The sequence below is a fragment of the Ahaetulla prasina genome, chromosome 2, assembly GCF_028640845.1.
Source record: "Ahaetulla prasina isolate Xishuangbanna chromosome 2, ASM2864084v1, whole genome shotgun sequence".
NCBI lineage: Eukaryota > Metazoa > Chordata > Lepidosauria > Squamata > Colubridae > Ahaetulla > Ahaetulla prasina.
Window position 1 is genome coordinate 146,926,527 of NC_080540.1, and position 27,181 is coordinate 146,953,707.

Below are 27,181 nucleotides of genomic sequence, written 5' to 3' on the forward strand. Positions count from 1 at the left end.
TCCCTTCTGTCCAGGATTCAGCCCCATACAGACATAGCTGGAACAGAATTAGTTCCCTATGGTAGGTATCTTCATCAGTTGATAGAAATGCGCTGTTCCTGCCCCTATGAGATTTCTCAGTGGTAGTAGATATTATTGACCATGGTGTTCTCAGAGAACATTGTTTTACAGTGATTCTGCTCTTACTTGACTGGACAACACTGCACAGCTCCTCCAGTTGTGCAAGAGAAGCAATTGACCCTGTGATTATGAGCTACCACCAAGCTTAGTCCTTTCCCCAACGTTATTAAACATGTATATGAAACTACTTGGAGAGGTCATTTACAATTTTGAAATGAGATGTTATTGCTACATTAAGGACACTCAGTTGTACTTTATTATCCCAAGCTGGGCCAGAAATGCTATAGATGTCTTGTGAAAAACTGGATGGAAAAAAAAAATTAGATTAAATCAAATTAAAGGTTTTTCTTTAAAACAGATGGACTTTCCAAAAAAGTTGGTTCCAGTATTAGTTCTGGAGAAGGTTGTGCTCCCCTGAAGGAGCAACTCTGCAACATGGAAGTTGTTCTGGAGTTAGTGCTCCTACTTGAATAGGAGGTGGAGGTCATGGCCAAGGAACCCTTTGCCAATGCAGCTGTACACCAAATATGACTCAACCAGGACCAAAAAGCCTTGGTGATGGTATTCATGGCTCATTATTATATAATATGATCACTGCAATGAGCTCTACATGGAGCAAAAATTGAAGATAACTCTGAAACTACAGCAGATACAGAATGCTTGATACTTTGTCTAATGACAAGTGGGTGGCTGTTTTCAGTGCAGAGGGATTTATTATTTTACTTTATTCTTTATTTTATGAAGATGGCTTTATTAAGTTTAAGGATGGATTTTTCTTTTTCAGATTTTACACTGCGTAAAGTTGTTTGAGAAAGCAGTACAGATATTTTGAAACTAACTAAATAATAAGTATAATTGGGCAGGGAGTATTCTCCACTAACCAAACGTGTTTTACTCTGCATTTTTTAACAGCAGCCGAGCGATGGGTGGCCTGTTTCTACCACACATTCCTTTGGATTTTGAAGTATTTTAATTAATTGTTCCCCTTGCATGTTTGGCTCCTTCGGCAGGATCATAGAAAATAGCTTCTCACAGACTACTCCTTAAATGAGCATAGCTGAATCTAAAATGAGAAAGCTGACATTTCTTTCTTCTCCAAAGCCACATCCTACCACTTGATCCTGTGCAAGTCTCCACCTCTTCCTGACCCGTCTTGGCTTTGCTTCATTGGAGTACAGTTTCTGGAGTTCTCAGACGTTACTATACAGAGGTCTTGGGACCCGTAGTCCAACATGCCTAAAGCCCACCAAGTTGGAAATGACTGGACTCTCCAAAAGGTTCTGCTATTCTGAAGGAAAGAAAAGCCACTAAGAAATCATGGCACCTTCTTTCTGTTTGGTCCTAAGGCAGCCCTGGCTAATTTCTTTTCCCAGTAACTTCTGAGGGGTTACTGGGAGAAGGGTGGGAACACATCTCATCCTCTCTCTTTTTTTCATGAAGTTAAGACGTGCAAAAGGCAGCGCGCAAAAGGAAAAGGAATCAGAATGTGTTAAGAAGAGTGCTCCCATGACTGGGCTTGTCAGGAATGTCCTTCCTTAGAAAAGCCATAGTTAGAGAGGAAAGTACATGCTTTGCATGCAAAAAAGATCCCGGGTTTCATCATCTGCATCTCCAGACAAACAAGGTTGGGAAACCTTCTATTATGGAAATGTTGCAAGGTGACTGCCAAAGAGTACAGAGACTGCTGAGCCAGACAGATCAATAGTTTGAATCAAGTTAAGCGGCACCCTGTCTTTCCCCTAGAAAGGAGCAAGTCTGAAGTAGCCACCCCTTGCCTCTTCCTTAGATTCAAGGGATCTGAGAATGACCATGAGAGTCAACGACCGTTGCCTGGCTTTAAAAAAGGGCCCTCAATAATATGTCTTTCCTAAAATTATTTCACATGTCACCAAGGAGAGACGTGTCAGCTTGTTGCCATAATTTTATGGCACCTTAAAAGATTACCCATGAGCGTTTAGGAATTTTGTTCCACTTCATCAGATACATGAAGTCCAGCTCTGAAAGAGGAATATTATATCCCCACTCCTTTTTGGAGGGGTAGATCAGGAGACAGAGCCAGTCACAGTACAATGGCTGTGTGAAAGATGCAGAGAATATGATGGCGGAGCCCCAAAGTCTGCTGTATCTCTTCATATGAATGCCTGAGGTGTCAGCCAGACATAATTGAATTATTTTATGCTATGGGAGAAGATTTGAGATTCCACAGAGGGCATCTGGGAAAAGGCAACAGAAGCAGCTGTCCTACTTTTGAAAATATAAAATCCTGCAGTTAACCAAGAGCAATTGTTTACGTTAAGTCCAAGGAAAAGATCCTGAGGAAATCCAGCCAAAGACATCTTTGGACATGCAACACTCAGTGGAAGCACTGAGGTCTGATTTCATTCAAGCTAGTTGTTTGGCAAAGGGAGCCCTCTGTTCTTTATCTGTAATCATGTTTCCAATGGAGGACGAAAGACAAAGGGAACTCAAAAAGTCAATGAACTGAAGGGGAGGGCCTAGTTACAATTCCACCAAGGTAATCCCATTTTAAGGTAAGAATCACAGACCAAAAACCAGACATTAGATGGAGAGCTATGATGGGATAACCCAAAAGATTTTGATGTCTTTTCTTAAAATCTGCCTTGATATAAATCACAATAAGGGCAGGTTTAATTTCTGATTCAATACACTACATTTCTCCCCCAAACTGGCATTATCATGGTGGACAGGAGATAATTAAGCACAATCTAATAGATAAAACTAGTGTCCCTGTCTTTCCCTCAATTGTAGCAGCTTTCAGAAGCAGTTTAGAGCTAATCTAGCTCAATTCACAAATCTATCCATCTGATACCCCAGTTAGAAGCTTACTGATCCCCTTACATCTTTGCTTCTAGTAAGATTTCTCTCCATCTCAACTGATATATTAAGCCACAAATGGTATTAATGTGCTGTGAGAACCTATTGACTTCCTACCTCCTTTTCTTAATGAATAATACTGACTCTTGCTTCCACTATTTGCTGGTGCCCCGTTGAGTTGCTAGCAGGAATTACAGGAGTGTTAAGAGTTCAGTTTAAGGTTAGGGTTAACCCATCACTTGCCAGACTATTTGCTCAGCTTTTTCAGGAAAATGGGACCATGTGGTCAGTTTTGCAATGGAGCTTAAGGAGCAAAAGGTGCTTAGAGGCATGCATTTAAGCCTGACTCCAGAATCTATCCCTACTTTTGGAGTGCAGACCTTCTGCTAACACCAGCTGCATACTCCTGAAATGCAGCAACCTTAAATTTGCTATTCTCCATTATGGTTTTCTGGATGCAATTACAGTAATAAACCCTACACTGGCTGCCTAGGCTATCAAAAAGGATTGCCATCATATTGTCAAGTGATAAAAATGAGGACAATGAACATTCTTAAGAACAAATCACGCTTCCAGGTCCAATCCAGAAATAATTTAAATTTTCAGAGCAGTGGGCACATTTGAAGTTTTGGCAGCATCTTAGATGCCAGTTACTATAATGGGAGCAATTGCCACAATAGGCCTGAAGGCATGGCTACACCAAAGAATCCACACTCAATATTGTGGATCTGTCTTAAAGGGGTCATAGTTCCCCACCTCTATACTAGAAGCCTGCAACTGCTTCTTTTGCACTTTTAAAAATATGCATTATTATGACCAACTCTGAAGACCTAAACAGGATCTGTTAGCTAAATCAAGGATGTAGTAAAGAAGCAATTTTCTTGCCAATGTAAATGGTTAGTATTAACCGCTACCAGAACATTTCCCCCCCACTCTAGACTACAACCAATTTGAGTTCCTGGAACTCTCATAATCAAGAATTAACGTGATCTGACCCAACTTACCTTCTAAACTAGACAAGCCAGGTGCTGCCACCTGCTGAGGCCTTTGAAGATTAATTATGACCAAGACCAACAGCATTTGAAGTTATACGTTAGAACTAATTTACTTTTTCTTCCCTTACAAAGAACAAAGCATTTACTTCATGTACACAAGAAAGCAGCTGAAGTTTCTCAAAAGGGTATTAATTAATGGACAAAGAATTTTGATTCAAAACGAACTTTCATTTTCATATCTCAAATGTCAAAATTACAAGCTCTTAATGAAAGGAATCTTTTCCATTTATAGCCACAATTCTGATTTTTCTGATTGTATTTTATGTTTTTACAATCAACTTTAATTTTTCAAAGTTAATACTAGCTGGACAGAACTTATTAATAAAAAAACATGGATACACAACTCCAAAAGTATAATACTGCCTTAAGGAGGAAGGCAGACATGTACTATGATTCAGTTGAGAATGATGAAAATTACTAGTCTGTAACTCACAGATGGGGACTGCAGCCAAGAAATTAAAAGACGCTTGCTCCTGGGGAGGAAAGCTATGGCAAATCTAGACAGCGTACTAAAAAGCAGAGACATCACCCTACCAACAAAAGTGCGTATAGTCAAAGCTATGGTTTTCCCAGTGCAATGTATGGCTGTGAAGGTTGGACCATAAGAAAGGCTGAGCGCCAAAGAATTGAAGCCTTTGAACTCTGGTGCTGGAGAAGACTCCTGCGAGTCCCTTGGACTGCAAGACGAACAAACAAGTCAGTCCTAGAGGAGATCAACCCTGACTGCTCTTTAGAAGGCCAGATCCTGAAGATGAAACTGAAATACTTTGGCCACCTAATGCGAAGGAAGGACTCACTGGAGAAGAGCCTAATGCTGGGAAAGATTGAGGGCAAAAGAAGAACGGGACGACAGAGAACGAGATGGCTGGATGGAGTCACTGAAGCAGTAGGCATGAGTCTAAATGGACTCCAGAGGATGGTAGAGGACAGGAAGGCCTGGAGGAACGTTGTCCATGGGGTCGCGATGGGTCGGACACGACTTTGCAACTAACAACAAAACTCACAGGTCTAACATAATTAGGGGCTGAAAAATTTGTGCCCGCTGAACTACTTCAGGATTTCCAAGTAAGAGTACTATGAGTTCATATTCATAAATCCATCTCCTGCCAAATGGGTAAACAAGCTTCTCTTAGGTGCCAACCAGGAGTGAAATGTAAAATTTGTTATTACCAGCTCTGTGGGCGTGGCTTAGGGGGGCTAATGTGACTGGGTGAGTGTGGCCAACTTTTTTTAAAAAACTTTTAAAAGCATTTTTTCTACAACCCCTTCCGCCGAAGAGGTTGTAGGAAACATGCTTTTAAAAGGTTCTGGCGATCAGGCAACTCAGCTGGAATCGCCAGAGTTGTTTTTTAAAAGCTTTTTTTTTTACAACCTCTTCGGCTGAAAAGGTTGTTAAAAAAAAGCTTTTAAAGGGTTCTGACGATCCCAGCCGAGCCACGCGATCATCAGCTTTTTTTTTACTTTTAAAAGTATCGTTTCGGCCGAAGAAAAAATGCTTTTAAAAGTAAAAAAAAAACTCTGATGATTGCGCGGCTTAGCTGGGGCAAGGCCAGGGATTTTTACTACTGGTTCTCCGAACCACCCGCCGCCATCGCTACCAGATCGGGCGATCCGGTCCGAACCAGGAGCATTTCACCCCTGGTGCCAACACAACAGCAGCCAGTTACATAAGGAATCATCCTTGGCTGGCACAAGATAAATTGGAACTGAGACTCAGAATGTCTCATACATAGAGTCCTTTTGAAAAATTAATTTTATATGCTGCACTTGTATTATTCTTACAGAATCAGGTATTTCAAACACATTTCCATGAGAGGGAAAAAAATCCAGAAAAATATTTAGTTTGCATGAAAATCTTTTGATTCATAACTATCACCTTTCAAATTGCTGCTTGTTATATCAGTTCTGGAAGGCAATGATTAAAAGCTGTAATAGCTATTCTATAGCATTTGAAATGGCATGCTAAAAACATTTTACTGGACAAAATACTTGCAAACCACTGAGTCTTTTTGATTTGATAATATGCAAGAGGATGGGCATGGCAAGCCCACTCTCTCAGATATGAGAATTCCCATAAAGAAAAAGAGTTGCTATCAAGTTTTGATGAAAGTTTGAGAGAGTTCTCTCAAAGCTGCTTCATGAAACACTAGATTGTTTCTAAGTGCTGAACAAACTAATTGTATTTTCAAGGCTACTTGCATCACTCAAGTTATTTTTGAAAGTTATTTGGAGCATACTTAAAATATATTTATTAATCTTGTACCCCTACCATTTTTAAGACTCATCTTTGTAAAAACACTCTAGGGTTAACACAAACAACCATCACTTGTAAATGTATTTATTGACTCAGTATTTGCAATTGACATCTTTTAAAATATCTCCTTACATAGGCTTAGGGGGTGGTCTCGGTGCAGCACCCTGGAGGAGAAAAAAAAAAGAAGTGTTTTAGAAGACATTCATCTAATGTTATTACTAATGATAAATATAACAAACTAAGAACATTCTCATTTCTATCTCAACAGAGATTTAAAATATAGCTGCCTTATATAACAAAGAATACCTGTGGCCTCTGCCAGTTCAACAAAATGCTAACTGTCTCAACAGTTCATTGAAAATATTCAATCCTTTTATTTATAATCTTTCATTTTCTATTAAATTAAAAAGCTGCAGATAATTATTAGCTTTTAGAAACACATTTCATCTAGGCTTTTTTCCATGCCAATAACAGAAAGCACAATAAACTATAACTATCAGGAATACTTCATTCCAACATGGAATCATACAATCCTAATGATGTGTAGCATATCATGTGAATGCAGAAAGGCAAATCCTTAGCATATCTGCTTGTGTGAGGAATACAAAAAGTGCAGCCCAGTGGCTGCATGCCCCTATCTGAAGATGCTCACAGCACCATTCCATCCCCGAACCTCCTGAAATCTCTTTCTAAAATAGTCCCTGTAACCAACTGTTAAAGTATTCCCTATACAGCCCTGGCTTATACAGGCAACCCTCAATTTACGGTTGTAACAACTGTTCAAAGCTACACAGCCTCGGAAAAAATTATTTCCATCCTACCCTTGCATACACAACCTGTATGATTGCAATTTAGGAACTTGACAATCTGCTTGCATTTATGACCAGCTGCAGTATCGTGCAGCCATGTGATTACAATTTGTGACCTTCCTACCCAGTTTCCGACAAGCAACATCAATTGGGGAAGACAGACACACTCAACAACAATGGTAAAAAGTGTCATAAAATCAGGCTCGGTCACATATTGAGTCATTTAGCAAACACACTGCTTAGTGACCAAAATTCTGATTCCAACTGTGGTTGTAAGGACTGCTTATATAATCATACAAAAACAGCGTATTTGTAGTCCACCAACTAAGTTAATTTTTGGGGGGGTTAATAATAATGCAGTAATCTGCAGTTGATCATATACTTACTGCTGGCCTGAACCGGGGAGGAGGAGTGCGGTCCTTCCGGGCCTCACGGGATCGGTTCCTCACCACCTTGCTGTGGATAGCACAGCTAACACAATAGTGAAGCTTCACATAGAGTTTTGGTAGCACGTAGGCTGAGGGAAAAACAAAAGGTAACTAGAAAAGACTACAAAGATCCAATTAGACACAACAGCCAGATTTCTGATTCCCCCTGAAAGTCTGTTATAATCTGCCCAGGATTCCTTTCATTACCATAAAAGAATAAATTATGGAATCTAAAAACAAGAAAAAAACCAAGCTTTAATATTATTTTACCAAATAAGACATAATGAACAATTATAAACAAGATATTTTTAGCAACACAACTTAATTTCCTCTCAACAATTATTCATTTAAAAGCAAGGTCTTGGTAAAGATAGATAGATAGATCTTGGTAAAAAAAACCAACAACAACCCAAAAATTCTATTACAGTACTTCAGTTATTGCACTAAAATCAATGGAGTGATTATTTTTGATGGTGAAAGAAAACTTTCCCATCAAACTCCAGTTGAAATTTAAGAAAACTCTCATCCAGAATCTACTTTTGGTTCTTTCCTGCCTATCTTTTCTTTTAACAGATCTTGAATCAGTCAAAATTACAATGCTACAAATATGGAAAATTTGGATGAACAATTATTAAACAGTATTAAAATCTTCCTGTCAGACACAGGAGAATAATAAGAGTATGTACAATGAGCGCCATAACAGCAATCATCAAATTACTATCTCAAATACAAAGGAAAATATGACTGTTCATTGTAATGTCTTCTCCTAATCCTTAAATTTTCTAATTTCAATTTTACATTGGCAATTAAAACCAGGGGCAAAGCAAGAGAAAGGGCTTACAATCAAAGACACTCGCTTCAGAGATATCTCGGACTGCAGCTGCTTCTACAATATTTCGGATGACAAACTTCTTAATAGCTTTATCCTTGGGGACACAACGGGCACAGTTGGTACAGCGTATAGGCTGGACATGTCCTCGACCCTTCTTGGCACGGCCATTGTTTCTTCTCTTCCTTGTCTATTTAAAGGAACAAAAATATATAACAGAATGTTGATCAATAAAGAACAGACTCTGCAACGCAAAGCAATAGATGTGAGAACATGTTACGGTACCAAGCTATAGAAAATATCTTCCTCTAAGAGCAAATTATATTGTTACAGACAGTACTTGCTTGGATAACCAGAAAGCACTGCTATCTCCTGTCACTAACTCTCAACACCTCTAACTCAAAGGTACATTTTGCATACAGCTTTGATACTTTCCAAGCTTCCAAAGATTGATTGTAGAGTTTTATAAATTTATATCTTAACCAATATTCTTTCTGTATGTGTGTACACAAACAGAACTATTACTACCTTTTTCCCAGTTAAAAAAGTCAAATGTAAACAGCAGCAAATGCACATATATGTGTATGCGGGATAAGCAAAGATGTCCATCTTTTCCAATAAGTATGTTTAAATACTCGCTTCTTGGGATCTATTATTATAAATACAATAAATCACATAATACAAGAGGCCAGTATTTAAACCCACAAACTGGAAAAGATGGACACCTTATCTCTCCACACCTTAGATTTATTTCTTAATGTCCTCTCCAGAAAAACAGTCTCAACGTTTGCTTCTCACACATGACTTTTTAAAATAAAATCCTAGTAATAACCAAGTAATCAAACTTTTTTTTAATTGGAGTAAGGTGCTTTTGGCGCCTTTCAGAAAACGGCTGGGCCACTCCAGGGGGGGGGGGAAACCCACTTAAAAGACGCTTGGGTTATTCAGTTGAACTATCAGACTGTCAACGTCACACTAAATCCTGTTTCTATAAAGTACTTTCGCTAAATATTCCTTCACTGGAATTTTCCACCGCCTCAGGAGAAGCCAGAATGGAAGGAAATACATGTGCTACCCAAATCCTAACCCAGCTTGGTCTCAGGCGCCATTTAAGTCCGGCCCGCCCTACTGGAATGGTCTCCCTTAAACGGGGGGACCTCCAGATGTTTCCGAGTGCGAACCCCATTTATCATTCCCAACTGGCAACAGCATCGCAGCCCAGCACGCGGAGGCCAACGGATCCTGAGGTCGCCCTCTCCTTCACACCCACCCCCGTATAACCGCGAGCTAAGAACGTTAGCCGTGGCTCGAGAACTCCTCAAGGGCTTTACCACTAAGGTGACGGGCGACGGGGGGGGGGGAGGATGATTGTGCCAGGAACCCCAAAACACCAGAGAAGGGCGACTCTGACCGCAAGTCTAGCTTTCCGCCAAGCTTGCTTAAATGGGACGCTTATACCGTGGGCCAAGATTTAACGGAACAGCCACCTCCCCTCCCTCAGGTAATTTCACTGATGTCCCAAATTCCGCCCTCTGGTTCTCCAGGGCTGGTTTTTTTTGTCACGCGCGCATCCCCTTTGCGGCCCGCTCCCTCAAGCGCGCGGTACCCACCATTTTGACGGTGAAGAGGCGAAAGAAGGTCCGGCTCTTTCCTTGGGATTTTTATATTGCCTTCCTCCGCGAAGCGGAAGCACTTCACTCGACTTCCTCCTACCGTCAAAACTCTTTGATTCTCTCAGAAGGTTTAAGGAGTGAGAATAATACGACATGGTAAAGGTGTTCTAACGGCAAAAATAAAAAAAAAGATTCGTTCTGATTTCTTGGTGTAACTCTGAGGCTATATATTTTCATATATTTATGAATGGGACTATATGTTTTCTAGTTTTCAGCGGAAGGATATTGTATATCGTGAAAACGTGCAACTCCCCTGAATATCCCAGAATACATCACGGGTGCGTAACTTGAATTCATTGCGTCTGCTTAAAGAACTGCATAATGGGACTTGTAGTTTTTTCCCCCTTCTAGTGTCACCCCATAGCTCCTGTGCGAAGAGTTACATTTTTGTTCTTTTGCGGAGCGTTTACTGGCATGATGGGAGAGGAACAAAAGCCTTGAAGAATTTGCAAGAGAGCCCCAGTAAATTTCTGCTCCCGTTGTTCGATTTTTTTTTAAAGTTACATTTTAATTATTTGTCGTTTTTTACAGTGTGTGTTGCAACAAAGCCAACATGTAGTTTCACTTGCATTAGTAACATTTTTAACTGTTAAATTTTTATACCTTTGGAGTTTTAGGTGAATCTCCAGTATATCCCATAGGAGAAAGCACATAGTCAGAATTCCAATAAAAATTGGCTCATGCTAGGCATCTACTCAAGCAGTTTTGTTTACTAGAACAGCTTTATTTACTTCGTTTTACCTGGAAACAAAAACATGAAGAATGGTTGCAGGAATTGGGTTTGGCCGGTCTAGAGAAAAGAAGGATTAGACGTTACATGATGGCAGTATTCCAGTATTTGAGGAGCTGCCCCAAAGAAGGGGTCAACTTATTTTCCAAAGCACTAGAAGGCAAGACAAGAAACAATGGATGGAAACTAACCAAGGAGAGAAGCAACCTGGAATTAAGGAGAAACTTCCTAAATGAGAACAATTAACTAGTGAAACAGATTGCCTTCAGAAATCGTAGGTGCTTCATTACTGCAGGTTTTTAAGAAGTGACTGGACAGCCCCTTGTCTGAAATGACATAGATTTCCTCCTTGAGCAGGGGGTTGGACTAGAAAACTCCAAGGTCCCTTCCAACTCTATTCTGATTATATTACTAAGACTAGAGACAGGTTTGTGGATGATTTGGAATGTGTACTTTTTGACAAATTCAGATTATCCTCTGGATCCCTATGTTAATATGATTGCAAATCAAAAATATATGGACTTTTTGTATATTTACAAATGAAGCAGGGTAGAGACTCACCCATTTCCAGAGGCCTGTTGGTTAAAAGGTGTTTCTAATAATATAGGTGACATTCTCCTACAATCTGAAGTCTGTCTTTTGGGCAGCATGGGAATAACTACAAGTGTGTCTTAGTTGTTTTATAATGTGTTGCAAAATAGTGGACAGTATTCAAACATAAGGAGTTTGAAAAAAGCAGAACAGGAATAGTATTGGTGCTTTTGAACTTTGGTTTTGGACAAGACTCCTGAGAATATTGTGGACAGCAAACAAACAACAAATAGATCATTGAACAAATCAACCTAGAGTACTCACTTGAGGCACAAATTACCAGGCTCAAATTATCCTACTTCTGACACATTATACCAAGACTTAACTCTCTAGAGATGGCTCTAATGTTAGGAAAGGTAAGAGAAAGAGATGGACAATCAGCAGCAAGGTGGATGGATTCAGTTACAATGGTGAGTGAGGCACTGTTGGAAGAACTGAAAGACCAGGTTAAAGCCGAATGACCATGGAGAAAATCTTTACATGTGATTGTTAAGAGTCAACTACAACTTGAGATTGTACAGTGACATAATCAATTCAGACATAAGTACTCTAGTGGACATATGAGTTTCTATGCAGTTGAGGTAGAATAACCAGCCATTGTACTACTAGCATTGGTAAAACTCGATGGCTGTCTTGGTTAAGCATAGTTAACTGGATGAGGGGATGACATGTAGAAACTAAAATGACACAGCCTACTAACCCCAAGGGAATTAGAGTAGTCTCAAACCTGGGCAATGTTTGGGGTAACTGTTGTTCACAGGGTTGACCCACCTGGACTAGGTGAATAATGTTGCAATAAAATGGCTCTTTGTCCTTTTTACCTGCCACTAGTGTTAAAGTTTCAGGTTTGAAGTTTTTGCACACTAGACACAATTATTGGTATGATATTCTTGTTGTGATTAGTACATAAATAGGCAGAGGTAATTGTTAACCATTGATCAATAATCCTAACCTATTGGGAGGGAAAGGGTGAAACAGTTGAAGTATATAGTTCTGACATAATTGATACAGAAGTCATTGATGAGCAAAAAAAGGAACAAGAGACAATAAAATTATTATAATACCATATAGTACCATATTTTTACTTTGATGTCTGGGAACAGATTGTAGCATGGACAGGATACTTAGAAATTTAATTTTTATGTATATTAGCCTATAGTCAGATATTTTATGTTGCTAGTATATAATTTCATATATACTTTCATATATACTTTTCCTGTATTTTGAGAATTAAAATCTTGGCTGAAATTTTAAAAATGACGTACTCTGTACGGTAATAGAGTCTCAAAATATTAACATCACAAAAATGGAAAACTGAAGTAATGAAAACCTGGTCCTTAAGGTGGCCCTCTATCATCAGGTAAGGAGAGTTCATAAACCAAAATGCAGATACAAATTCAATACATTTTCTACCTGCAGTACAATAATCAGACATTCAGCCTGATCATTTGGCAGTATGAAAATAAGCTTGGGAAAGCCAGGATGAGCTTTATGCACAAAAGGATACAGATTTATCTTTGTGGATTTTCATGGATGCATCAGGGAATACTTAGTGTTGGATCTTTATTTTGATGAATATTTATATTCGTTTGGTTGCAATCTCAAATTGAGTATTCAAAGTAAGGGCAGATTCAACATGTTGAATCATCATCAGGAATAATCATCAATCAATTGATGATTACTACAGCAGTTGGCGACTCACTGAAATGAACCCTGCACTTCCAACCTCCTACAACTAGAAAAACATTGGTACAAACTGTGTACTTGGGCTCAGTTAACATCTTTATTCAGGTCCATATCATTGAGTAAGTAATCAAAAATTATACATGATGGATGTGTAATGTTAAATGTCCAATGGAATATAACCCAGCCACAACAGAATACCCCCCCCTCCCAATCACTTGGTTAGAATGCAGTCTTTGGAATTAAAAAGGCAACCTGTTTTTAAGCACAAGCCAGAATGCTGCTTCCCATACACACTTGTGCAAATAGTGATCAATAGGGAAAATGGTAGGGAAGCTACAAAGGGGAGAAAGGACTGCTGTCTGCTTCTGAACTTGATTACTGCTAGGCACATCAAACAGGATCAAGGTGACAGAAGCTTAGCTTATAACTTACTGAATGTAACCTACTATTTTAAGGCTGTACGTATAGTCTTAATTTCAAAAGCTGGCTTCAGACTAGATCACTGGCAAAAATAAATTTCCCCCGTCTAGCAACCTGCTGGCTAGAGATGTAAAAGCCATCAGGAAAGAATGGATTTTAATGGTTAACAGGGTTAACACAGCTACAAAAAATACTAATCCACCTCTACAATGAATTAACATTAGCTTGGTTATGTGAACCAAGCCAATAAGTGAACCCATATCGTCTGACTGGAGTCTTTTGCCTAATACTGGCATGTGGAACCTAACATTATCCCATCGACCTCAAAAGTTCGTACAGTATAGTTAGTATATTGAGCTATGGGTGGAATCTGAGCCATTATGCATGTTCTGAATCTAACTTTAAGAAAGCAGGCAAGATGCCTGTGCAGCTCCATCCCAAACATCCCACTTCGAGGCTAATATTTATTTGCCATCCCATTAGCTATTTTGGTTCAGGTGGCTCTAGTTCGGGGCAAACAAATAGTGGAATGGAAATCAAAGAGCTCGCATTTAAGTCCCGCCAGGAATACTTGGCGCTGCCAAGCGTCAAAGTCACCCTCAACTATTTCCACCCTTTCCATCCCCACCCCCCACAGCGCTGAGGCGCGTCAAGAGTTACAATGACTGGCAGCCCGATCCTCAAACCAGTTAAACAGGAGCCTTTGGATTTAAGCCGGCTTAGTCCTATTGAGCGAGAGCTAAACCCTGGAGAGGCCCAGGAAGCCGAGAGGGGGGATGCGGTAGCCAAGACTCCATCCTGCTCCGCCCTGGATTAAAAGCCCTGGCATCTGAATTTTATGAAGGGGTGGTGGGGTTGTCTGCGGGGCTCGAGATCTCGGGGGTCCGCGTGGAGGCAGGAGTTGTGGAGAGCGGTGAGTTGAAGGGGCAGCCGGGCAAAGGGAAGCCGAGGCATCTGCAAGGGCGTGAAACGGGGGAGGGGGGGCGAATCAGGCGGAGTCCAAGAACAAAATCTGGGTGGGGAGAGGAGGGACGGGAGAGGAGAGAAGAGGGGCTTTCTCGCTGACTTCTGTAGAGTTTTTTGGGGGGACGCCCCCCGCCTCTCTGTGAAGTTAGGCGATGGGGCCGCGAAGTCCTGAGAGCGGCGGGCAGGGTGGCGCTTTTGCGGCCCTTCGACGGAACCCCTTCGCTTCCTTTGTCCAGCATGGCTAGTTCGTCACTGGCCCTCCGCCCCACCGGGCTACAGCCAAATACGTCTGCCCTAGGGTATCTAGATAGATAGGAAAGAAGGAAGGAAGGAAGGAAGGAAGGAAGGAAGGAAGGAAGGAGATAAATGTGGAAGGCAGAAAGGAGATAAATGAAGGAAGGAAGGAAGGAAGGAAGGAAGGAAGGAAGGAAGGAAGGAAGGAAGGAGATAAATGAGAAAGACAGGAGAGGAAGAAAGGAAAGACATAAATGTGGAAGGCAGAAAGGAGATAGATGAAGGAAGGAAATGTGGAAAGAAAGGAATGAGATAAATGAGGAAGGAAGGAGATAAAGGTGGAAGGAATGCAGGAAGGAGAGAAATGTGGAAAGAAAGGAAGGAGATAAATGAGGAAGGAAGGAGATAAAGGTGGAAGGAAGGAAGGAAGGAGAGAAATGTGGAAAGAAAGGAATGAGATAAATGAGGAAGGAAGGAGATAAAGGTGGAAGGAAGGCAGGAAGGAGAGAAATGTGGAAAGAAAGGAAGGAGATAAATGAGGAAGGAAGGAGATAAAGGTGGAAGGAAGGAAGGAAGGAGAGAATGTGGAAAGAAAGGAATGAGAAAAATGAGGAAGGAAGGAGATAAAGGTGGAAGGAAGGCAGGAAGGAGAGAAATGTGGAAAGAAAGGAAGGAGATAAATGAGGAAGGAAGGAGATAAAGGTGGAAGGAAGGAAGGAAGGAAGGATAGAAATGTGGAAAAAAAGGAATGAGATAAATGAGAAAGGAAGGAGATAAAGGTGGAAGGAAGGCAGGAAGGATAGAAATGTGGAAAGAAAGGAAGGAGATAAATGAGGAAGGAAGGAGAAATGTGGAAAAAAAGGAATGAGATAAATGAGGAAGGAAGGAGATAAAGGTGGAAGGAAGGCAGGAAGGAGAGAAATGTGGAGAGAAGGAGAGAAATGAAGGAAGAAAGGAGGAAGAAGATGAAGGAAGGAAGGAAGGGGATAGATAAGGAAGAAAAGAGATAAATAGGAGGAATGAAGGAGCATGGGCTTCACTTCTTCCTTCTTTTCTTCCTTCCTGACAACAAAATGCCAGATTTTTGCTTTGTGTTTTATGGTGAAGAAAGGAAGGGGGAACCAAGCCTGAATAAGGACACAGGATTTGAGAGGGGGAGTGTCCCATCAGGCTATTTTTTCTCACCCAAAAGTTCTCTAGCCTCTCAGAGAAGGAAGAGTCAATCAGACTTTATAATTGGGGAGAGGGAGGGAGGGAGGGAGAAAATGGAGAATCACAGGGTCTGTCTGATAAAAGTCCAGTCCCCCCCCATCTCTTCAACCGGCTTTTCCAGTTTCCTAATGCCTGTGGAGATTGAGGGCTGTCAGAGAGGTAATGATGCAAGATGTGGGGTAGCCTCCTAACTCTGCAGAAAGTTTTTAAGTTTTTAACTTAGCCTGCCCTTGGTGTCATATACCTCTGTGGTTTTTTTTTAGTCTATTACAGCTTGCCTAATAAATAAGGGAACCACAAACGCCAGGGAAATATTTAGGCAACACCCGTCATCACACATCTGATGGCTCCAACTGATAAATTCTCCAAGTGATAAAGTATCGATTGAGAATAATTGACATTTTTTTCCCTTCCCCCCAAAAACATGTGCCCGTTGACATAAGTGGAAGGGGAGAGTGTATATCTGTGCATTTGGTGGGTCCATTACTTCTCCTGTGTTGCTGTCAAAGAATAATAAGAATAATAAAGTACAAATAGCCTAACATGGGGCTTGTCTCTTGGCGATACTTAGCGCAATAAAGGCTCCCTAAAAAGTGAGCGCCCACTGAAGGAGAGCTATTTTTCAAAGACAAAATGTGTAAAACAGAGTTCAGAGGGCCTCCCTCTCTCTAAATCTTGAGAGGCTGTTGCTTCTGGGGTGTTTTCATCCCAACTGACACCCTGCAGAACCATTGATGCTTCAGGGTCCATAAGCCATAACCAGCATGGCCATGGCTAGAAGGTACTGGAGCTGATGTGTCAACACTTTTGGGAGGCACCAGGTCAGAGGGAGCCAGTGAGGAAAGTTCTCTAGCCTCTCAGAGAAGGAAGAGTCAATCAGACTTTATAATTGGGGAGAGGGAGGGAGGGAGGGAGAAAATGGAGAATCACAGGGTCTGTCTGATAAAAGTCCAGTCCCCCCCCATCTCTTCAACCGGCTTTTCCAGTTTCCTAATGCCTGTGGAGATTGAGGGCTGTCAGAGAGGTAATGATGCAAGATGTGGGGTAGCCTCCTAACTCTCCAGAAAGTTTTTAAGTTTTTTAACTTAGCCTGCCCTTGGTGTCATATACCTCTGTGGGGTTTTTTTAGTCTATTACAGCTTGCCTAATAAATAAGGGAACCACAAACGCCAGGGAAATATTTAGGCAACACCCGTCATCACACATCTGATGGCTCCAACTGATAAATTCTCCAAGTGATAAAGTATCGATTGAGAATAATTGACATTTTTTTCCCTTCCCCCCAAAAACATGTGCCCGTTGACATAAGTGGAAGGGGAGAGTGTATATCTGTGCATTTGGTGGGTCCATTACTTCTCCTGTGTTGCTGTCAAAGAATAATAAGAATAATAAAGTACAAATAGCCTAACATGGGGCTTGTCTCTTGGCGATACTTAGCGCAATAAAGGCTCCCTAAAAAGTGAGCACCCACTGAAGGAGAGCTATTTTTCAAAGACAAAATGTGTAAAACAGAGTTCAGAGGGCCTCCCTCTCTCTAAATCTTGAGAGGCTGTTGCTTCTGGGGTGTTTTCATCCCAACTGACACCCTGCAGAACCATTGATGCTTCAGGGTCCATAAGCCATAACCAGCATGGCCATGGCTAGAAGGTACTGGAGCTGATGTGTCAACACTTTTGGGAGGCACCAGGTCAGAGGGAGCCAGTGAGGAAAGTTCCTCTATTTTACCTGTGCTGTCAGCCTTGGGTAGTGGATTTTCAAAGGGTTTAGAAAAAGAATGGACAGAGTTTTATCTTTCTCTTTTTACTGAAAATGACAGGCAGGAAAACTTTGTGGGCCGTGACATGGTAGACAGAGCCTGAATGCGGAACAAGAAGCAATGGATGGAAACTTATCAAAGAGAGATCCAACTTAGGACTAAAGAGAAATTTACTGACAGTGAGAACGAGTTGCCTCCAGCAGTTGTGGGTGCTCCATCACTGGAGATTTTTAAGAAGAGCTTGGACAGCCCTTTGTCTCAAATGTTATAGGGTCTCCTGCTTGAGAAAGGGGGTTAGACTAGAAGACCTCCAAGTCTTCTGTTATTCTGTTAACAGAGCTGGTCCCAAGCTCTTAGATAACTAACCAGGGATCAAAGCCTTATCAGAAATGATAGAAACCACTCATAGTCATTCACTTTGGTTATCAAAGCACAGGGCCTGACCAGAACATTTGATGAAAATTTCCCTTGAAAATATCATGTGCTTTTCTGAAAACTGAAGGAAAGATACATAGTCCATGGTACATAGATGGAGAGCTGTAAATCAGCTTGTACAGGAGAAAGGTAGGACTGTTACGTTGATGCATAAAATCAATGACGTTGAGGTGTTCCTTCTTCTCAGTCCAAAACTGACATGTTCCAGGAGAGACTGTGTGACTCCTGGTGACCGCCTGGGCTAGTCCCTGCTATCGTATTAGCCAGATTTCAGAAGTGCCTGCTTCCTAGGGCTGAAAGGGAGTGGCTGGTCCAAGGTCACTCAACTGGCTTTTGCCTAAGACAAGACCAATCTCCTGGTTGTAAAATGGGCCAAAATTCACTTAACAACTGTCTCGCTTAGCAATATAAATTTTGGGCTCAGTTTTTTTTGTTTTTGTTTACATTTATATCCCGCCCTTCTCCGAAGACTCAGGGCGGCTTACAATGTATAAGGCAATAATCTCATTCTATTTGTATATTTTTACAAAGTCAACTTATTGCCCCCCCAACAATCTGGGTCCTCATTTTACCTACCTTATAAAGGATGGAAGGCTGAGTCAACCTTGAACCTGCAGTAATTGCAGGCTTGAACCTGCAGTAATTGCAGGCTGCTGTGTTCTAATAACAGGCTTCTTACAGCCTGAGCTATCGCAGCCCCTGTTATGATTGTAAGTTGAGGACTATCTGTACATGCAGTACGTCGGGAGGTATTCCCCAATTAAAGAACATAACTGGGTTTGGGAATTGTATCTCTAACCACCAACACGGTCATAAACCATAAAAATCATGTGACTGCAGTGATTTATGCTGGCAGTTCTGGTTATGGCCATGAAGTGAATGAATAACAGTTGTTGAGTCATATCACTTGATCACAACATGTGACTTCCTGCTGGTTTCCCCATTGACTGTGCTTGAAATCAGCAAAGGTCAGAAAATGGTGATCATGGGATTCTGCAATCCTTGTATGTGCATAATTATATATTATATGTAATATATATTATATAATATATGATTATATGCCATGCATTTTAAATTTAGTTCTGGGGCTGTAAATGTATATATAGGTATGTGTGCCATATCTGGCATACGGTATGTCAGTCTGTTCAAGAGAAGGTCCTGAAATAAATGATCAACCATCCTCAGCCTCACCTTTCCCAATTTTTTAAAAAGAAGAAACACAAAGGTTTGTGTACACAGTCCCAAACTCTTTGGGAGAAAAGAGAAGACAAATTTATAAAAGATGTTTTATGTCTTGTTTCTTTCCAGGAAGAAGCTCCAGATAATTGGACAAGAACTCTGAGCTGGTCATCGATAGGCCTTGGGTCCTGGCATCAAGTTGTGATCACTGTTGTGCGGAGTTGTTTTTTATAGTGGCCATTGAGTGGATTCATTAGCACAGGAGGGCAAAGGCATGAAAATAGGGGAGGCTCCTAAAATAGCAAGACAATAATGGGGGGGTAGGGGATGGGAGAAGGGATAAGCCTGAATTTGGAAATATCCCCAGCAAGATAAAATACCTGATTTGGGTACATAGGTGTGGCTGACTAAGTGTCCGAGATAGAAGTTCAGGCAACATTTGATAAGAAGGTGTGCCTGGTGCAGAAAATGGAGAAGGTGCCAGCAGGGCCTGGACCAGCAGAGACATCGGAACGAGCAGGAAGGGACCATGTTGCCATTCAGCCTAGGATCAGATGGGAACTACCCCATGGGGCAATGTTACAGCCGGAGAGCATGCCGACCCAGTGGTGGGAATACCTGAAGACCCTGCCCTCTCCAGCCACGGTATGGGGCAGCCCAGGCCTCCCAGATCTGACTTCTTGGGATGACTTGATCGCTTTTGAGAGAGTGTTTGGAGTCTGTCAGTGGCCTAGAGATGACGGGGTGACCAGACTGAAGCCGGCTTTCTGGGCAGAAGGCCAGCAAGTATTGAGCGGCAAGAGCGCTAGAGGCAAAAAAGCCTGTGGGAAAGTCAAGACCATCTTCCTGCACGAAAACTCCCCCACCACGGAGCTACACCGCCAGCGCTTCAGGCAGTTCTGTTACCAGGAAGCCGAGGGGCCTCGGGAAGTCTGTGGCCGCCTGCGGGAGCTCTGCCATTGCTGGCTGGAGCCAGAGTGCCGCACCAAAGAGCAGATTGTCGAGCTGCTGATTTTAGAGCAGTTCTTGACCGTCTTGCCTCAGGATATCCAAAATCAGGTCAGGGAACGTAGCCCAGAGACCTGTGCCCAAGCAGTGGCCCTGGCCGAAGGCTTCGTTTTGCGGCAGCAAGAAGACAAGCAACAAGAGGAGCAGGTGAGGCCTGTTTGTTCCAGTAGGCAAGGTGGACCCTCAGACCTGGCCCCCTTCTCCCTCTTCCTATGACATCAGATGCTACATTTAAAACATGTCCATGTGAGGCTAGGAAATTTACGCCACTTCTCTTAGGGTGGAGCTATGGCTTCTGTCAGTCCCAGATCAAGGGACCAACACTGAAGGATGGCTGACCTCTACTCGGCCCGTTCATCTTTTTTTTAAAAAAACGTGCAGTAACGACTACTATTGGCTGCATAAACTAGCAGCAAGCAAACCTGTTCATCTCTTTCGTCATCTGCTGGGAATAAAGAGAAAGGAAGTGATCCCCAATTAATGGAAAAGACCCCCTTCTTTCCTATTTGACTGGTTTTCATCTTCTGAAGCCTCAGGTTTCCAAAACAGGCTGCGGAAGCTGGAACACGGAGAAAAAGCAAAATGGGAAATATAATTTGTACAATATAGGTAGTCCTTGACTTACAACAGTTCATTTAGTGACTATTCAAAGTTACAACGGCACTGAAAAAAAATGATATGACCATTCTTAATACGACTGTTGTAGCATCCCCATGGTCGCACGGTCAAAACTCAGATGCTTAGCAACTGGTTCATATTTATGATGGTTGAAGCGTCCTGGGGGGGTCGTGATCAGCTTTTGCGACCTTCCAACAAGCAAAGTCATTGGGGGAATCCAGATTCACTTAACAAGCATGTTACTACCTTAGCCAAGGCAATGATTCACTTAACAACTGTGGCAAGAAAGGCGTAAAATGGGGCAAAACCCATTTAACAAATGTTTCACTTAACATAAATTGGGGGCTCAATTGTGGTTGTAACTCGGGGACTACCTGTACTAGCTTCTTGATGGCACAGAAGTAGCAATAAAGAAAGGATTTTGCTCTGTTTTCTCTGATGGCCTCAAAATGCTCCTCATTAGGGCATGGCCTGATGGGGCAGACAGCCCAGTGCTCCTAGAAATTCATCACTATTGGGAATCAACAGGCTCATAGGGCTAAAGAAGAGTGAGCCATGTTGGCCCTCCATCTTTGATGGAGTTCAGTTTCCATTTTGCCCCATTAGGGGCAAGTATTCTACCAGGCTGGAAGGAAAACTGAAATTTAACAAATCTGGAAGGCTTATTCATTTCCCGCCCCAAACTACTGAGAAAGTCCCCCAGTTCTGCTTCTAAATGCTCTCTGCAGTTGTAACATTATGCATAATATGTCATTCTAAAAATATATAAGAGGTTGCAGAAGTGGAAATTCCATTCTTCAACATGGAGAGAGAACATTTCTACCAAATAAATGGAGCATAATAATATTATTGTTAGGTCATAATGAAAGATACTTTACTCGAAGTCTGGAGATGCTTAAATGACAAAAGGGGATGAAATATAAAGTTTCACTATTTTCCACTAAAATGTTGTTGAAATGTATAAAAGCAGTTTTTATTGTTCTTTCACCCAGTTGTGTTTATAAGGTTTCATTTTTTATCGTTAGCTGTTTATCACTCTTTTATGTTTGCTGTTTCTATTTCCATCTTCAGGAAAACCTACCAAGGAGAGGGAAAAATAGTTGTGCACAATAGTTTAGTGACATTGAAAGTTGTGGATCACACAACTATTCTGATTCCTAAGACATGATTTGCAACATAGAATAGATGATTTAATGTACACAATACAGTAACCCAAACCAAACAGATCACATTATGGCACACAGAGATTGTGTGACTCCAGCCAGCCATTCTCCCTCTCTATCAGTAAAACTTGGGTGCTGGGAAAATGCTATAATCTCTGAGTGTCCTCTGGTCCTGGTTAAAATAGTCCATAATACATATAAAATGCAGTTGTATTCCACTTTGATTGGTAGGGATTGTTTTTTAGAAGCTCGCATAGCATTCGTTTATTTATTTATTTATTTATTTTATTTATTTAGATTTTTATACCGCCCTTCTCCTGAAGGACTCAGGGTGGTGTACAGCCAAAAAGACAAAAACTCAATATATATACAATTAAAAACAAAAATTTAAAACAGAGCATATTACAAAAGGCCAACATTAAAAATTTAAAAATTTAAAGATTTAAAAGTTTAAAAACCCTAAAACGATAAACCCCAATTAAAATTTAATAAAACTATTAAGCCAGTCCCGCTTGAATAAATAAGTATGTTTTTAGCTCACGGCGAAAGGTCCGAAGATCAGACACTTGGCGTAGACCAGGGGGAAGTTGGTTCCAGAGCGTAGGAGCTCCAACAGAGAAGGCCCTGCCCCTGGGGGCCGCCAGCCGACATTGCTTGGCGGACAGCACCCTGAGAAGATCCTCTCTGTGTGAGCGTACGGGTCGGTGGGAGGCATAAGGTAACAGCAGGCGGTCCCGTAAGTACCCGAGTCCTAAGCCATAAGTTTAAATCTTAATAGCTGAGATCAGCTGCATAACCCCCTGAATCAATATACACTGTCTACAGTCCAGTACACCTTCAGCCATCATAGTTCTATGAACTTGACCTTCATTGTTGTTTCAGGGGACTCGATCATCTCAAGATGTGGCTGTGGATTTTTCAAAAGTACGGAAAGCGTCAGTGGAGGTCAGGCAGCAGCAATCGGGCACCCGGAGAAGGAGAGTGGATATTGTTAACCTCTCAATGGGTAAGGACATCTTTAGCCTCAGGTTGCAATTTGCCGCTTTTGAATAGCTATGAATTGATGTCTTTATGGAGTAGATGGCATTTTTAGGACAATATGGTATAGGAAGGATGGGGTGGGAATTGTATTAACAGAATAAGAGCTGGAAGGGACTTTGAAAGTCTTTTAGTCCAGGGGTCCCCAACCCCTGGCCGTGGCCCACTACTGGATCTTGAATCTTTCGGAATCGAGCAAGGAATGTTAAACATTAATTAAAAGGCAGAGCGAGGGCTTTCAGGGTGCTAACTAGCCCCACAACTGCATGCCCCTCTGTGCCCCACAAGCAAGGCTGCAAAGCCACGTTTTCATATCTTTATGGAAGCTTAGGAGAATGGGGGCTGCCTCGCCTCTGGGGGAAGAGTGGGGGCAATGGCAGAAAAGGCTCTTTTCCTGGATCCCGCTAGTAGAATTCTTTAACAAATGGGGACTGCAATGTACCTTCCCTGGCTGATCTGGTGGGATGAAGATGGTTCTGTAGATAATCTGGCCCAATGCCATGCAGGACTTTAACCCAGAGGTGGGTTTCAGTAGGTTCTCACCAGTTCTGGAGAATCGGTAGTGGAAATTTTGAGTAGTTCGGAGAACTGGTAAATACTATCTCTGGCTGGCCCTACCCCCCATCTATTCTCTGCTTCCGAAGTCCCAGCTGATCGGGAGGGAATGGGGATTTTGTACTATCCTTCCCCTGGAGTGGGGAGGGAATGGAGATTTTACAGTATCCTTCCCCTGTCACGCTCAAGCCATGCCCACAGAACCGGTAGTAAAAAATTTTTGACTCCCACCACTGCTTTAACCAACACCTTGAACTGGAGAACAAGAATATTTAGCAAAGCACCTATGAGGTGCCGACCTCCTTCTTAGCCATGATCTGTGGAGCTGCATTGTGATCATATTTGTCCCCTTACAGGTGTCAATCTAGCCAGCGGAACGGAGGAGCTGGAGCAGCAGCATCTGGAGTCCAAGGAAGAGGGGGACGTGACAGCCCATCCAGTCTCAGGGGGAACCCAGAGGAGAGAGAAAAGCCATGTTTGTATCGAATGTGGCAAAAGCTTCACTCGCCCCTCCGATCTGGCAAAACATCTTAATGTTCACACAGGCGAAAGACCCTACCTTTGTGTCGAGTGCGGGAAAAGCTTTAGCCAGCTTTCCCACCTCACAAGACATCAGAAAATCCACTCAGGAGAGAAGCCTCACATCTGTTCCGAATGCGGCGATACCTTCAGCCAACGGGCATATCTTGTCAGCCATCAAAGGAGTCACTCGGGAGAGCAGCCATACCACTGTTCTTATTGCCAGAAATGCTTCAGCCACCAGTCTGCTCTGAAGATCCACGAGCGGAACCACATGGGCCAGAAGCCCTATGCCTGCACCGACTGCGGGAAACGGTTTGTGTCCTCCTCTTCCCTCACGACACACAGAAGGATCCACACGGGAGAAAAACCTCACGCCTGCGGGGTGTGTGGGAAAAGGTTCATCCAACACTCCAACCTGGTCTCTCACCAGCGAACGCACTCGGGGGAGAAGCCGTTTTCCTGTAAGGTGTGCAGCAGGAAATTTGCCTACCCTTCGGATCTTACCCGGCACCAAAAAATCCATACAGGAGAGAAACCTTACGCCTGTGATGAGTGTGACAGAAGATTCACCAGGCTTTCTGATCTCATTACACACCAGCGCATCCATACGGGAGAAAAACCATACCGTTGCCTTGAGTGTGGGAGAAGATTCAGGCAGAGGGGCGTGCTGGTGAAACATCAGAGGTGCCATTCAAAAGAAAATCCAAAAGGAAGTGAGGCCCTCCAGTCCACTGAGTCTCAAGCTAAAAGTCCATTCAAAACTCATGAGATCAAACTGGTGAAAGAACTGGAAGATCAGGAGGAGGAACCTAGCTTGATTCTCTCTCCCAGTCCCTGATGCTTGTCATTCTTATACTGCTGCTTACAGAGGGATCAGTCATTCTATAGCAGGGGTCTCCAACCTTGGCAACTTTCAGACTTGTGGACTTCAACTCCCAGAATTGCTTTGCTGGCTGAGGAACTCTGGGTGTTGAAGTCCACAAGTCTTAAAGTTGCCAAGGTTGGAGACCCCTGTTCTATAGGATAAATCATCGACTCCTTTTTCTATTCCTTTAAAACTGATTAGAAAGTGGACATGAAGGTTGATGACCACAACACAATGAAGCTCATCATGCTCTCTGTTTGTGTTTTTTTTATAAATAACACTCCAAAAAGAGAAGGGGCATTTATAGATGGAATTGTAACTTCAGGAAAGAAAAAGCAAGAAGAGTAATCTTGCCTTTTCCTCTATTATATGGCTGGTTTTCCTTTATCTGCAAACAGTAATTTTTTGAAGCAGCTGAAATAATGCAGATGACTCTGTGTGCAGCAGTTGGAGTAAACCTTTTCCAAGTAATTAACTGTCCTTTGCTAGCCAGGTAAAAGATGAGTAGCTCTCTTTTAGGAAAGAATAGCTTCCGAACAACTCAAATTAGACAGAACCTGAACACACCTGATATGTTCAAGGCCCGGTTAGGACAATGATTGCTTTTACTCTATATGGTGATTTAAATGCAGTTTTTCTCTGCCTAGGAAATATCAGGCAGAAACTGGAGAAGCAGACAGATCATCATAAGGTCAGCAGGCTTTAGGCAATATACAGGAGCACTGCTGGGATAATGGTATGAGCTGGTAATCTTTCTAGATTGGCAACGATGATAGCTCTGTCAGCTTCTACTTCTTTATATTAAAACCCAAGCAGCTGTCAATCCTTCTGGGATACTGGATGTCATCCTCTCATTTCTGTCCTAGCTCATCTCCAGTAGAATTTGAAGAATGAGGATGTGATAAGGATACATTTTTATCAGGTTGGGCCTTTGGCACCATCTAGCCTAAATGGCCACATATCTCTAAGAAAAGGCAACTTTCCCAGCTTGTGACTAGAAATTCTTGAAAGGAGGTTTTGTAATCATGTTAGTTGTGAATTGCACCAGGGGTCTCCAAACTTGACAACTTTAAGCCTGGCGGACTTCAACTCCCAGAATTCCCCAGTCAGCAAAGCAAAGCTGGCTGGGGAATTCTGGGAGTTGAAGTCCTCCAAGGCTTAAAGTTGCCAAGGTTGGACACACCTGGACTGCACCATTAACTCTAGCATGGCTTCCGAGTGACACTACCTAAAGTTTTATTCTGAGATTCATTTTTATAAATTATGGCAAGCAGACAACTTCATTGTTTGTTCCACACTTGCATGTAGTCTGACTGATATGCTCCAGGCAACAAACATACCTCTCCCAGTTATAATATTTAATGAAGGAAAAGTCATAGATGAAGCTCTAGATTGCAGAAGGAGATGTGAGCAAAATGAGAAATATGTAAATGTGGTTTGTGCATTGTGGGGACTTGTAGCAAATGAGCTCATCTTTAATTGGCTGCTGCTACTTTTATTTTATTGAGATCTGGCTTCAGATGTAGACAGACAAACTTAACTTGGTCAATTGTATCTATGAAAGGTTCTGGAAATGTAGGAGGCAAAATAGATAGCAATTCAATGTATCTCGGTGGCTGATGTCCCACTGCTGTTTTCTGGCCAGCATCACTCTTTAAATAAATAGAAATAAATTGAATAGAAAATTGGTAAATTTAGGATTGGTACCATCCTAAGGGAGGAAATAATAGCTCCTGAGAGTGCTCTATTGATGATAATAAAGTGATACCTGTTCTAAAAGTGTAGGACATATTTTAGAACGAATTCAAATCTTTGATACAAATTCCAAAAAGTTCTACTTACAACTTTAGGTAGGACTATGTATAAGATTCTGAAGTGGTCAAGAACTTAGCATGTTGAAGAGGTTATATTTAACATTGCGTTAAAGAGATTATTAATTTTCATAATTGTGAAGATAAAATTTATAAATACACTGGTAGAATTCCAGAAGCAAGGGATGCTTATCCAGAGCCAGATGCTCAGTCATTAAGCATTTGGTTAATAACTTTAATAACTTTTTATTTAATAACTTTTTCTCTCCTTCAATAATGAACTAACATGAATGGCAAGGTATCCCTTTCAGCAGACTTCCAATGCACAAATCACGTACCTAAAGGCAAAAAATACTGACAGTCTGACATGATTTTAATAAACAAAACTG

The 27,181-nt window shown here is 41.8% G+C and overlaps 2 protein-coding genes across 2 annotated transcripts; one reads left to right on the top strand and one right to left on the bottom strand.

Moving 5' to 3' along the window:
• Positions 1-6,332: 6,332 nt before the first annotated feature.
• Positions 6,333-9,965, bottom strand: RPS26 (ribosomal protein S26). Its single transcript, XM_058170015.1, has 4 exons — positions 9,941-9,965; positions 8,343-8,520; positions 7,460-7,590; positions 6,333-6,428 (listed from the first exon to the last, which is right to left on the bottom strand). Exons 1-4 carry the CDS (start codon positions 9,941-9,943, stop codon positions 6,393-6,395), a joined length of 348 nt encoding a protein of 115 aa, XP_058025998.1. The 5' UTR covers positions 9,944-9,965; the 3' UTR covers positions 6,333-6,392.
• A 4,127-nt stretch (positions 9,966-14,092) lies between these two features.
• LOC131191651 (zinc finger protein 391-like) lies at positions 14,093-27,181 on the top strand. Its single transcript, XM_058170014.1, has 4 exons — positions 14,093-14,343; positions 19,342-20,367; positions 22,884-23,007; positions 23,951-27,181. The coding sequence occupies exons 2-4, from the start codon at positions 19,681-19,683 to the stop codon at positions 24,952-24,954; spliced, it is 1,815 nt and encodes a 604-aa protein (XP_058025997.1). The 5' UTR covers positions 14,093-14,343; positions 19,342-19,680; the 3' UTR covers positions 24,955-27,181.

Bases quoted from the DNA above. Each gene is read 5' to 3' on its own strand.
- LOC131191651 (XM_058170014.1), top strand. From the start codon at position 19,681: ATGGAGAAGGTGCCAGCAGGGCCTGGACCAGCAGAGACATCGGAACGA. The intron at 20,368-22,883 runs GTGAGGCCTGTT...TTGTTGTTTCAG, and splicing joins ACAAGCAACAAGAGGAGCAG to GGGACTCGATCATCTCAAGA. The intron at 23,008-23,950 runs GTAAGGACATCT...GTCCCCTTACAG, and splicing joins TATTGTTAACCTCTCAATGG to GTGTCAATCTAGCCAGCGGA.
- RPS26 (XM_058170015.1), bottom strand. The intron at 7,591-8,342 runs GTAAGCCCTTTC...TTTTTCCCTCAG, and splicing joins TGAAGCGAGTGTCTTTGATT to CCTACGTGCTACCAAAACTC. The intron at 6,429-7,459 runs GTAAGTATATGA...TTTCTCCTCCAG, and splicing joins CTCCCCGGTTCAGGCCAGCA to GGTGCTGCACCGAGACCACC.